Source organism: Schistocerca piceifrons, chromosome 1 (assembly GCF_021461385.2).
Source record: "Schistocerca piceifrons isolate TAMUIC-IGC-003096 chromosome 1, iqSchPice1.1, whole genome shotgun sequence".
NCBI lineage: Eukaryota > Metazoa > Arthropoda > Insecta > Orthoptera > Acrididae > Schistocerca > Schistocerca piceifrons.
This window is the reverse complement of record NC_060138.1, coordinates 876881867-876895702: the sequence shown is the minus strand read 5'-3', so window position 1 is coordinate 876895702 and position 13836 is coordinate 876881867. Positions and strand designations below refer to the sequence as shown.

The 13836-nt window shown below is 39.3% G+C and overlaps 1 protein-coding gene across 1 annotated transcript in view; it reads left to right on the top strand.

Annotated features, from left to right (window-relative positions):
- The window catches only part of LOC124716446 (notchless protein homolog 1), a 93648-nt gene that overhangs the window by 47910 nt on the left and 31902 nt on the right, over positions 1-13836 (top strand). The window contains exons 5-8 of the mRNA XM_047243175.1: positions 8142-8334; positions 8544-8667; positions 8746-8877; positions 8968-9085. Coding sequence (XP_047099131.1) covers positions 8142-8334; positions 8544-8667; positions 8746-8877; positions 8968-9085 — 567 coding nt within the window. The remainder of the gene's footprint in view (positions 1-8141; positions 8335-8543; positions 8668-8745; positions 8878-8967; positions 9086-13836) is intronic.

Sequence of the window (13836 nt, the reverse complement as noted above, 5' to 3'; positions counted from 1 at the left end):
TGAATGAAGCAATTTGCATAATAGCAAGAAAGAAAGGGCTTGGTGGTCTGTGTATATGCGAGTATGTTTACCCCAAAGAAAGTAGCGAAACTTACAGAATGCCCAAATAATGGCAAGAGCCTCCCGTTCCATCACCGAGTACGACCTCGCGCACTCAGTGAGCGTGCAGCTCGCAAAACTTATCGGTTTGATGACAGATTGTCTTGATTCGGATTGAATTTGAAATAGAAAAGCTCCAAGGCCGTATGATGACGAATCCGTGGCTAGGCAAAAATCTGACGTCATGTCAGGGTGGCAGAGGAGGGGTGCGTTCACCAATGCATCTTTAATAGCCTGAAAATCAGCTTGGCAAAACTCTGTCCATCTCCAAATTGTGTTCTTTTTCAGTAAAGTTAACAGGTGAGAGCTGTTCAGAAGCTGTTTTTAAACGAACTTCCGAAAAAAAGAAGATAAACCTAAGAATGCTTTCAACTGTTTGCGGTTTTGTGGAGGAGGATGGAAATTACGAATAGCATCAATCTTCTTAGAATCGGGACGAATACCTTCCGGCGAGACAATATGGCCTAAAAACTTGATTTCACTCCTTCCTACTTTGGACTTCGAAAGATTTACTGTGACTCCAGCTTGTGAAAATTTAAATAAAATTTGCTGTAACTGATCAATATGTTCCTCCCACGTATTTGTTGCCACGACAATGTCATCGACGTACGCCGTGACGCGTGACAACAAACACGGGCCGAGAACGGCGTCAAGCGCCTCGATGAACGCGCCCGTGCTTACGCGCAAACCAAAAGGCAACACACAAAACTGATAACTGCGTCCTTCACAAAGGAAAGCAGTGTATTTACGACTGTCATTGTGAAGGGACACCTGCCAGTACGATAAGCGGAGGTCAATATTAGTTAGGTATTGTACATTATAAAATTTTAGCAACTGTTCATCCAAGTTGACGGGTCTTGTGTTAACTAGTATAATAATTTTGTTGATTTCACGTGCGTCTAGCACCAATCTGACATTGCCATCTTGCTTACCTACCGCCAGGATAGGACTGCAATAAGGGGAATGTGATTTTTCTGTGACACCCCAGGTCAACATATGCTCGATTTCACGTAAAACTGCAGGTTTCTTTGCCCATGGAATATTATAATGTGTCCTACAATAAGTCTTATGTGGCTTAACATCCATTTTGTAGCTATAACCTCTGATTACACCAGGTCTCTCATTGAAAACTTGTGCATAATCACATAATAATTTGTACAATTTTTCTTGCTGTTGTTTCGTTAAATAGTCAGATTCGACACATTTCTGATACAATAAATCCTGCTCAGTCTCCTGATAGTCTGAATCTTCAGGTGTTAAATTACATACACTAACTATGGTAGGATATACCAATTGAAATTGACTTACTTCGTAATGTTTTTGTCGTGGTTCAATCGTCTTGTTAAGTTCAACATTAATTAGTTGTTCTCCTACGGATAATTGACATATGCCATTACTTAAATCTATGATTGCTTTGAGTTCATTCAAAAAATCCATCCCTAGGATGCAGTGTACGATAAGCTTGTCTACAATCAGAAAATTACGCTTGAACTGTGTATTGGAAAATGTGAAGTTAACAAAGGCATGCATGCGTATGTTCTTAGATTTAGTACCTGTGGCACTAACCACGTGGCAATTCTGTACAGGTAATGTAGGTATGTTTATAATTTGTTTCAATTCATTATAGAATGCGGTTGACATCACACTTGCAGCAGCACCAGTATCGAATAAAATTTGTACATCATAATCGTTAAACTTAACCCATGCCGTAGCTTGTATGAGTTCTTTAACACAACTGTCTGATGTAATGTTTATCTCGTCGGTTAATTCCTGTTCTGCTGTCATTTTGTCATCGTACCTGAGGAAACAAACCGTCTCAGCCATTGCGCTCTTACAACACCTCACGACCGAAGCACGAGCGCTTAGCTCGGTCGTCGACTGTTTTTTGTCGTCTGCTGTGTTTGGCCGGGTTCATTGACCAGCTCCACTATGTTTACATTCTGGCTGGTTGGCGCCCACGCGTCAGCTGATGGCGCTCCGCAATTGTTATTGCTACTTCGTGGCGGGGAGTGCATAACTGTACTGGGGAACGGTGGCAGATTCCGTGGAGGGTTCTGATTTGTCATGCGTGAATTTTGCGTGTTCCACATATTCTGTCGGTGATTGTTGGGATTGTTATTGTTTTGGTGGTAATTATGTCTGTTATATATCATGTTCCTGTCAAAGTAGCCCGGGTTGTACCGGTTATTCTCACGTCTCCTATTGTTGTTGTTGTTGTTGTTGTTGTACTGTCTGTAATTTTCATTTTGCTTGTAGTTACCATTTTGATATGGGTGATAATTATTGTTATTATTATTATTCCACGAATTTCTGTGGTTGTTCCTACTGTCATACACGTTTCCATTTGAATATGTTTCGCGCGCAGGCATCGTATTGTGTCGCGCCGCGGACGGATGGTTCCACCAACCACCGTCACTACGGTTCCTTTGGGGTGGGTGCTGATTTTGGTTACTAATATGAGTAAAATTTGAATGGCGTGAATCGCCTTTGTAAACTACGTCCATTTGATCTAAGAAGTTTAAGAAAGTCTTAACGTCATTCTCCGGTACTCCTATTAATCTGTCTCGGTATGGAAAGGGTAAGTGGCTCTTTAAAGTGTCAATTATCGCTGGCAAGTCGGCTGGTTTGGACCAGTACAGTGTCTTGTCTAGGTACCTCTCAAAGTATTGTCTTAATGTCTCTTTTTTAGGGTCATAGGTCTCGGGGTTGCACACTTCTCTCCTTAGACTCTGTTGCTCATTCTCGGACCAGAATTCGTCCAAGAAGGCTTGTTCGAACTGTTCAAACCTAAGGCACTGCCGTTTCATAGCGGCACCCCACTTAGCTGCTTGTCCTCTCATGAGATTGGTGACGTATCTGATTTTATCGACTTCTGACCAACTACGTGGAAAAACACCGTCAAATGATCTAATAAACACAATAGGGTGGACTTTGTGCTTGTCCTCACTGGAAAATGTCTGGAAATGCCCATGTCTTACAAATGTGTCATCAGCCATGCCGGTTGGCATAACTGTATTGACGTAGTTTGTGTCACTTGCTACTCTAGGTGTCGTACCGTAATATTGCTCGTTTGGTGGAAAAGAAAGCTCCACATTGTAATTTTGATTGGAAATAGGTGATTCCACAATAGGTGTTCTGACTGTGTCATTAGCCATGATTTTAGCTGTTTTGTCGTTTGTTCAAAATTTTCGGTCATAGTATGGTTTAATATGTCAATTTTCTGACTAACAACTCGTTTCATGTCTGCAAATAACTCTAATAGTCGGTCCAGTTTGTCAGTTTCCTGTGTCCGATTTGTGTCACATTGCTGAATTTGTCTCATATTCCGTTGTGACATTGATGTTAACAATGGCGCTGACGATCTAGTCTCGCGTCCATTCCACATTTCGTCATTTAAAGTCGCCATCTGTGTATTATCACAAATGTTGCGAGTTTGAGGCAAAATCATTGCATTGACCTGTGAACTCGTCCATGGAGGGAAACGCGGACTTTCTTGTTGGTTGCACGATGAATCTAGTTCACTTAACTCATCTGCCGAAACTATCTCTACCTTACCACATTCCATTGTAATAGGATGGATAATCGTAAGTCAAAAGGGAATAATATGAGTCTGATTAATAAAGATTTGACTCAAATTTAGGTTGAAATATTTTCTCGTCAATGTAAATGATTGCTCTATTGCAAACAATGATTGAGAAAGATGCAGCAGGGCGGACAAAATTTTTCCTAACAAATGACTGTTTGGCGGTCAAATTCACGATCTTCATATGCTACAACAATACTATTATTACCACAAACTACAATAGAGATAGATAATTTTGGAAAAATCTAGAAGAAAACTACAGGATGCGTGGAAAGGGAAAAATGGAGTCTGCAGTTGGCTATTGAATGTTTGAATGAAACATAATTGTGTGACTCACCATTAAATTTTCTGTCCTGCAGCGGCTGGTCAAACACTTCTGCGTAAATCGTATTCATCAAAATATGGATTTTCTTAATACATCTCCATCGGATAATCACCAAAAGGTCTCAAAATAACAGTTTTGCATCAATAATGCCATGAAAAGAAAACAGATTGAATTAGTTACAAAAATTCTTTACAATATTGTTGTATGATCATTTGCTTAGGTACAATAAAGTTGGTGTTTTAGTTACCCTTTAAAGTTCAGGGTTTTTGGTTATTCTCTGTTGGGAAAAAATACAAATTAAAGTTTCAAATTTGCTCAAAAACGACACATCTGAAAATTGCGTCCTGTCACGGTCGCCAGTTGTAGTGGTTAATAAAAAAAAAAAAAAAAAAAATAGAAAAATAAGAGAGAAGAAAAGAAAAGGAAAAGGTTGAAAATGTGGGAAGAAATCGTAAGTGAAAATGTTTTTTTTTTTTTTTAAAAAAATCGTTAATGACCGTGAAAAAAGGAAACAATGAAATGCAAATCGGACTTCGTATTACAGAAAAGCTATAGTTGGGGTGGTCCTTGTGGTGTTTTTGAGCAAAAGTTAAACCAATTTCCACTACAAAACTTACTGAAAAGAAACAGAGAATAACAGAATGTAACTGACAGGGGGAAGTGGCGTAGATGAGAGATCATCCTTTACCAGGTTAACTTTTCTTCTTTCGGGCGGCGTCCAGGTCTTCAAAAATCTCCTTCATTTCTGCGTGAAAAGTCTGCTCCGAAATCTTGCAATAGTCCAGGAATCACTAATTTATACCAATTAAAATCATCTTGATACTGTATGCAATTTAATTTACTTTGCTACTTCCATCCTCCGAATTTCTTAACAACTTCCACAACATGTCTACACATTAAAATCAGATCAAGACTAGCTAATAAGTTTTTTACGTCTTCATCAGATCACGTCTGCCTTCAGCTTCGGCTAACAAGAGACAATTAAGAAACGAATAGAAAACAAAAAGAAGTTACAATTTTAGTAGTTTCTCTGCCGTCGAGTGCTCATACCGCTGCGACGGGATATTTTTTATCTTAGGGAACGAGTGTAGCGCGGTGAAATTCAAAGTCCCGCTACAGTAGGAACAGTAACCGAGAACCCCATAAACGAAATTAATCCTTCTTCGGTAAATGTAACTTCAGCGTTATGACTTTTTTCGCCTGTTGTTTGTTCTGCATTTACGGGAGATCATACAAGAAAGCGGACAGGCTGGATATCATTGGCAGAAATGAATAAAGCACAGAACAAGTGAAGTGGGGGCTTTCTGATTTATATCACAATAAGACACTTGCGGTGCTACTAACATTCAAAGGTTAATAATAGAAACAATTTTCTTACCGCTGTCAGTCACTCTCAGGAACGATTCTCCACTTTCATAAGCAGATTTCAGCTGAGAAACAATTTCTTCTTCAGTAAAAAGATTGTCATCTATATCGCTGTCCATATCACGAATGAAGCTACAAGCATGGAACCACTTTCGAGCACTGTTAAATACGTAATAAGGTAGTAACAATGTGCTGTGGCTGCGCGCACTTTATAATTCACGCGGTATTGTTTACAGTATCCATAGATTGGAGATATGCAGTATGTAATTCTCTACAGTTCTGTGGTATTGCCATCTATTTAATTTTTTCATGGTAAATAATTAAAAATTTGGCATTATGGTTTAAGAGCAGATGCGCGAACGGTCAAAGACGTCATCTGACTGAAAAACGAAAAATCGGCAATTTGTCAGTTACGCGGTATTGTTTCTTCATCGACAATATGTAGCTTTTGCCCAGAGCCTTCTTCAGAAAAGAAAATACACACACATTCACACAAGCAAGCACACCTCACACACACATGACTGCCACTGCTGGCAGCTTGAACCTGCCCGAGCTGCCAGAGATGGCAGCCATGTGTTAGTGAGGTGTGCTTGCTTGTTTGAGTGAATGTATGTGCGCTTCCTTTGCTGAAGAAGGCTTTGGCTAAAGCTAAATGTGTAACAGTCTTTTCATTGTGTGTGACTGCAATTCAACATTTCATCTTTACTGTGAGTAGCAATCTATTCTTTTCCATATATTGTAGGAAAGTTGTTGTAGAATGTAAATACTTTAGAATTAAAGGAGATCACTCACTGAAATGCAGACGTATTGAGTTGTTGATAGGCACATGCAGAAGAAGGCAGCACCATGTAGGGGCATAGGTTTGTGTGTGTGTGTGTGTGTGTGTGTGTGTGTGTGTGTGTGTGTGTGTGTGTCTCCTCTACATTGTCAAAGGATAACTCCAAAAGTTTTCCTTCTTTTGTGTGTGTCTAGTCAACGTCCCAGCATTCTGCTTTTCAGTGAGTGGTCTCCTTTAATCTTAAAATATTACAACTTGGCGTTTCCGTAGTTGCATAAAATCATCGGACTTTCTTTGATAACTAGAAGACCTCATCACACGAAATGTTGGCAGTAATATTGTACCTATACAGCGCATTGACGACGACGTTTCGTGAAACACTTTCCAGAAATAAAGGGGAGAGAGAGAAACAGATAATTTTAATTACTTTTGGAACTGTGATATATTGGAAATAATTTCTGATAATGTAAGTAATGGAGAAAGCAAAGATACAACACTCCCACTTTGAAAGGAAAGGTATATTTATGCACAAAGAACAACCTTTGCAATTAAGTGATGGAATAATTTATCTGATATGCTAAGCAGTGTTCTGTGTTGATTTCTATTGACATTTCTTGCTGTGTTGCCATAGATTTGCAGTGCTGAACACTTTTTCTCTTCAATTCCTGGATATTCTTAATTTTTCATATTCTCAACTTTGCTAGCTGGGATATCCTCTGGTAACAGAAGCCAACATCTCTCTCTCTCTCTCTCTCTCTCTCTCTCTCTCTCTCTCTCTCTCTCTCACACACACACACACACACACACACACACAGTATAAATGAATGCTTTCACTTCTCGATTTTTTCTCTTTAATTTTCAATTTTGATGTGTATTGTTTGGTTACAAAATGATTTACCCAGAGACACCAAATTTGGCTTGGAACTGGTCTGTCATTCTTATTTTGTCTGGTTATGGATGCCTCAAAATCCTTTAAGCACAAACCAGAATATTTGTCAACACTGCCGCTACGGACTTTTTTCCCCCAGTCATCAAACTTTATCAAGCTTTTTCTCTCTCTTGCAGTCTTTTTTGATTGCGTATTAAACCTTAAATAGCGATTTGAATTAAATGAACTTTGATGACAGCAGTGCTTTGCTTATTAATTATTGGCATCTTTAAGTTTACAGCACTGTGGAAATAATTGAGTAGGGAAACCGAAAATTCAGTCAGTTCTATACCAGGTCAGTAAACATTCGGAACCCTGTTGAAATTCCTCGTTCTTGGCCTAAGGGCAGGGTGATAGTGGTAGCAATTTGGCGCTAGCTTCCTACAACGAGTTAAAATGTTTGAGGGATTTTGGTTGGGTTGTAGCCCAAGAAAACACACACATTTTTGTAGGGCCCGGTGTATTTCATACAGACGTCCACATAATAGCAAATCGTACAGCGAACTGAACAAGCAAGATGGCGTGGACCATCAGGTTACAGAGTCGAAGAACATGCGATGGCGGAGATATGTTGTTCGTACTTGTCGACGCCACATGTTTGGCTGTTTTAAGTTCCCGTGTACTGTAGTATTGTGTTTGTGTTATGGGTGAGCATGGAATGAAGGAAGCGATAGGATGAATCACAATGCTGGCACGTAGGACTACTGTTCTTGAGCAGCACTAGGGGTCTGTAGTGCTTTAACATCCTCATCCAACAGGCACATCCAAATCAGTAGTGTTGTATGCTCTCACTTGGTGTTGCACTGTGAAGATGTTTGAAATTTAACCCAGGATATTGACACATTGTCTGGTGATATAGATCTTTACTCTATCTCTTCACTTTGCCAGCCAAATACAGGTGATGAAATTTCTTGCACTACCAGGAATCCATCTGCCTTCTTCTGGGTCAATGCCACCACATCAGCATGTTTTAGTTTTCTTTACCCCTGAGGTGAATGGACGAGTATGTGGAGATGTATTTATAAGTCTTTCTAGTACATATCCATTATTTTTCTGTTTACAGAAACAGTGAGTGTCGTCACTTAGCAAGCAGTTCAAAAGATGGTGACATCAGAATATGGGATGTTGTGTTGGGGCTTGTGGTCCTCACGCTTTCTAGTCATCAAAAATCTGTTACAGCATTAAGATGGGGAGGAACAGGGCTAATTTTCAGTGCTTCACAGGATCGTACAATAAAAGTCTGGAGAGCTACAGATGTAAGTGTTTTTTTTTTTTTTTACGCAGCCCCCCCCCCCCCCCCCCTACTGCTCACCCCTCTCCACCCATCCTACCAGTATATTTTCTTTTGCTGAATGAAGTTACATGAGCTATGAAAGTTGGTACTTTTGTCATGACTTGAACCTAAATACTTAAATACTTCATACTAGATCATAAAATAAAATTAACAGAACATATCTAATTTCAGGGTGTTCTGTGTCGTACTCTTGAAGGTCACGCTCATTGGGTCAATACATTAGCTCTGAGCACAGATTATGTGTTGCGCACAGGACCTTTTGATCCAGTGAACAATACGTCTGTGACTTATAACAGTAAGTAACTCTTTGTAAGTATTTGACCTTAAAAATATTAAAAGACTTGTTGATTTGTTATTTTTGACTTTTTCAAAGAAACTGAAATGCAACAACAGGCGCTGCAGAAGTATGAATCTGTTATCTCAAATGGAGGAGAACGTTTGGTATCTGGTTCAGATGACTTCACTCTTTTCTTGTGGCAGCCAGAAAGTAACAAGAAGCCAGTTGGTAATATATAATTTATAAGCTGTATTTACTTCTGACATGTGATTCTGTGATTCCACAAAATAGTTATTTGATAAAAGAACTCTGTTTCAGCTCGGATGACAGGACATCAGCAACTTATTAATGATGTGAAGTTTTCACCAGATGCAAGGATAATTGCTTCTGCTTCTTTTGACAAATCAATAAAGTTGTGGGATGGGCTCACCGGAAAGTATGTATATCATCTTCGCTGTTACTCCAAGTTACGTTTCATAGATTTTGTGCACTGATCTCTAATGTTGAGATATTTTGGAACTTTATCATTGTTTAAGAACTGAGGGAAATCAAAACTTCACCCTGTTAAGTTTGTGTGCTCTTTTCCTTATAATTCAAATTGTTTTAACAATATTGGATGTGGAAATGTGTACTAATTGACTGCTGAAGCAAACAACTATAATGTGGTTGACAGATCCACAAATTAAAAAGAATTGTGTATCTATCATTTAGCTATTCTGTTCTCAGGATAAAGAAGGTGAAATATTTGAAGGCAGAAAAAGTTTCATCAGACTTACGGTAAAAGGAGTGAAATTCTGTAGAGATATCAAACAACATGAGACTAAAACCAGAGATTAAAATTAGAGTTGAATAATTATAAACTGCTGATAATCACAATAGACAGACAGAAAATGAGAAACCATGCTTCCTAACACAGAATAGATTATTACAAAAAAAGTGAGGTAGCAATGCCAGTATAAAATTCATTCAGCCATAATGTGACATGTCGCCTGCCTTTGTTTTGTATGTTTTGTTAATGATATTGCAGTGTGCATTAGTGACAGGATGCAGAAACAGATATAGAGAATTGAATAGAGGTTTGGTAGATGACAGGTTATTTGTGGAGGACTGAGAAATTCTGAAGTCCAATTGTCAGTTTTTCCCAACGTATATTATGAAGGAAAAGTTCTCAGGTGAATGACTTAATGGCATTGGCGCAAGCAAGCTCGGTATTCAGGTAAAACACAGAATTGATGGACTGTCCATTAATGTGTGTGATGATAAATTGCTCTTTTGGAGAATAAGTGTTCATGTCTGCTGTAAAATTTCTGACAGTTTGTCTGAGAAATTTTTGTACAATTTTGGAAGTGGAAATTTCAGAGAATGATGTGGAAGTCCTATCCTTAAAAAAATTACACACGCACGCGCTACCATGCGCGCCACACACACACACACACACACACACACACACACACACACGAAAAGTATACAATAGCCACAGTTCTCTTCAGATTAAATCCATCAAACAATACTTTATTCACTTTAATTCCTCTTATTAAGAATATAACAATGCCAGCCTGGTGTCCATTTACATTTGTTTCATTTCTTTCTGCTTCTGCATTGTCTTCTCTAACCATTTCTGATGCTTCAGCTATTTTTATTTCTTTCATTCACAGTTTTTATCTACTCTTTAAGATTATTTGTTGCTGTTCTCAAGGCTCATACACCATTTCTTTTCTACCTTTTCAGTTGTTTCTTCTATATATTGCTTATATTTTACTACCTGCATCTGTCTGCAAGATAGCAAACACGTGTGGAGACACACTAAATTCGGAGGTAGCCAGTAAAGATCCTGTTGGTGGAAGGAATTTTTCACACCAATATTTATCAAGCAACTGGAGAAGTAGTTTTGCAGTGAGGTTCTTGTTAAACAGACTTGACGCCAAAGTCCTGGAAAAAGGACAAATTTCTGACAGTTTGTCTGAGAAATTTTTGTACAATTTTGGAAGTGGAAATTTCAGAGAATGATGTGGAAGTCCTATCCTTAAAAAAATTACACACGCACGCGCTACCATGCGCGCCCGCACACACACACACACGAAAAGTATACAATAGCCACAGTTCTCTTCAGATTAAATCCATCAAACAATACTTTATTCACTTTAATTCCTCTTATTAAGCATATAACAATGCCAGCCTGGTGTCCATTTACATTTGTTTCATTTCTTTCTGCTTCTGCATTGTCTTCTCTAACCATTTCTGATGCTTCAGCTATTTTTATTTCTTTCATTCACAGTTTTTATCAACTCTTTAAGATTATTTGCTGCTGTTCTCAAGGCTCATACACCATTTCTTTTCTACCTTTTCAGTTGTTTCTTCTATAGATTGCTTATATTTTACTACCTGCATCTGTCTGCAAGATAGCAAACACGTGCGGAGACACACTAAATTCGGAGGTAGCCAGTAAAGATCCTGTTGGTGGAAGGAATTTTTCACACCAATATTTATCAAGCAACTGGAGAAGTAGTTTTGCAGTGAGGTTCTTGTTAAACAGACTTGACGCCAAAGTCCTGGAAAAAGGACAAATCTCTCCACAGTGTAAAGAGGGGACTTGTGCCATTGTTGATAGCAGTTTGTGTGTCAACTTTGATCTCCTTAGTGCCGTTCAAGTAGAGTGGACTATCTGCTAGCATTAGGATTCATTATCTTGTTGCCCTCCCATTGCCGTCAACAACATAAATGCAGCATTCCACTCCATTCCACATACACTTGAGTCATTTACACTACACAGATACATTTTAGACACTTGAGGTAGAAATCACAAAGTGACATGTAAAAGGGCTTACATCAGGTTTCCTTATTCATAAATAACACTGTTCTCTGAATATCCAGCCCATTTATTGTCATTAACAGGTAAACAATGCTATGTGGCAGAGTGAGCTTAATTTCCAGGGCAAACTGGTGCCACCTAGTTTAGTATTAATAGAGTACTTTTGCTCTTCTTTGATGCTGAACAATCATTGGTTTACAATTTTACTGTTTATTACCTCCCTTATTCCGCTCCTTTGTGACAACAACTCTCTCCACCCTCCCCCCTCCTCACCCCTCCTGTGGGTTTTACCCTGTCCCCATGAAATGTTTTCTTTGTTACCGCATTAATACACCACCATAACTCCAAATTATAAATGTTTCCAGCCCAGAAACATTCGTAAAATAAAAATTGTTCATCAATGTAATAAATTGGTCTCTGTTGTAACAAACGCCCTCACAAACTGTATTGGTTTGAAAGTTTCTTGTATTTATAACTAAACTTTTTGACAATTGCTAAGGAACAGACTCCGTTGGCGGAAATAATCCAGGCAATACAGGTGGAGTGGTATATTTATAACAAAAAGTTGGATTTCACCACATTGGAAAGCAGAATAACAGACACAAATAACATTATAGTTTGACACAGGTCAGGTTCCCAACATAAAAGTCAATATTGGACTTTCAGTAAGGAATATGCACTCCTTCAGCACTGATGCATGTTTTACACTTGTTACTCATGCTGGCACCAGACTGTTGAGAAATCCTCGGAGGGTGTTGTCCCACTCCTCTCTCAGGGTGGTTTTTAGTTCTTGCGTGGTTCAGGGAGAGGGTTTTCATTGGGAAACATTTCTGCCTAGAGCACCCCAACCATTCTGTATAGGGTTTAGGTCCAGTGAGCATTCAGGCCATTCCATATGTTCAGTATCTTCACTTTCCAGTGACCTCGGCAGCGCAGCGGTCCTGTGTGGGTGGGCATTGTCATCCATAAACAGAAATTTGGGACCTGTCACACACCTAAACAGACAAACATGATCCAGAATAATTTTTTCTGTAGTGCGACTGTGCTGTCACGGTACCTCGCACAAAGATATGCAGTGGTGTTTGGCCATTGGGCATGATGCCTGCCCACACCATAATGCCTAGGCCATTCTGATGATCCTCGTGAAAATTCTGTGGTGTGCGAAGTGTTCTCCTCTCTCTCTCCTTATTAACTGGTGGCCAGAATCACTTGCTACAGTGAAGCAGGATTCATCATAGATCATCACTCTGGACGACTGTTGGTGACCACAACCAAAATGCTCCCTAGCCGTGCGGGATTGGCCGAGTGGTCTGAGGTGCTGCAGTCATGGACTGTGCGGCTGGTCCCGGCGGAGGTTCGTGTCCTGCCTTGGGCGTGGGTGTGTGTGTTTGTCCTTGGGATAATTTAGGTTAAGTAGTGTGTAAGCTTAGGGACTGATGACCTTAGCAGTTAAGTCCCATAAGATTTCACGCATATTTTAACATTTTTTTTGAAAATGCTCCCTACATCAATGATCTTTCTTGATGATGGCGTGGTTGTAGTGGGATGCATGATGCATGTAACAGTCTTCCAACATACAGACCAGCTTGATTTAATCACCATGAAATGGTTCTGGCTGACATGCATGTACTGGTAGTGGTAATAAGGTTTGCAATGATCTGCCTACGAATGAGATGTCTGTGACCACCAGCATGCTTTTGCATAGCATTTACACCTTTAGCAGCATTTTTTAATCATGAGAGGACACTTTTGGACATAACTGTTATTGTGGACACATTAGTGATGGCTTTGAGCCATACAACTGCTTGTCCACAATCATAACCACGCAAGTGATGTCTTTCAGACACGTTTCCATGCCATCGGAGTGTTGTGCTGATCAGTTTTACAATATTTGGCAAACATTGTACTACATGAACTGTCCAATGCATATAGAGCGTTTGTGCACAGGCATCAAAGCAGTTAACACATCTCACCCTCTACATTTCGTTTTACTATAATTGGTCGATTGTTCTGTAGCAGTTGTTGATTGTTCTGTAGCAAGTGACAGTTGATTGATCCTTACCAAGTGTCAAGCAGTGTAGTTTTTGACAACCAGGCACAGTACAAATTAGAAAAAAACATTACGTAGTTTGTGTGCTGGTAGTCTACATTAGATGCTACATTTAAAGTAAATATTGGACTGTAGGGCTATTTTGTGAACTGTGTCATCATGGTTGACCAGTAGCTGAATGTCAAAAATGTGCACAAACAGTAAGAGCATGTAACTTTGGGAAAGTGTTGTTTGTCTTTACTGTGATATCATAACTGTGCACCTTGATTACTGACCGTAGTGTGGAGCAGTCTTGAAATCACAAGGCTGTGTGTGTTCTTTTGACATC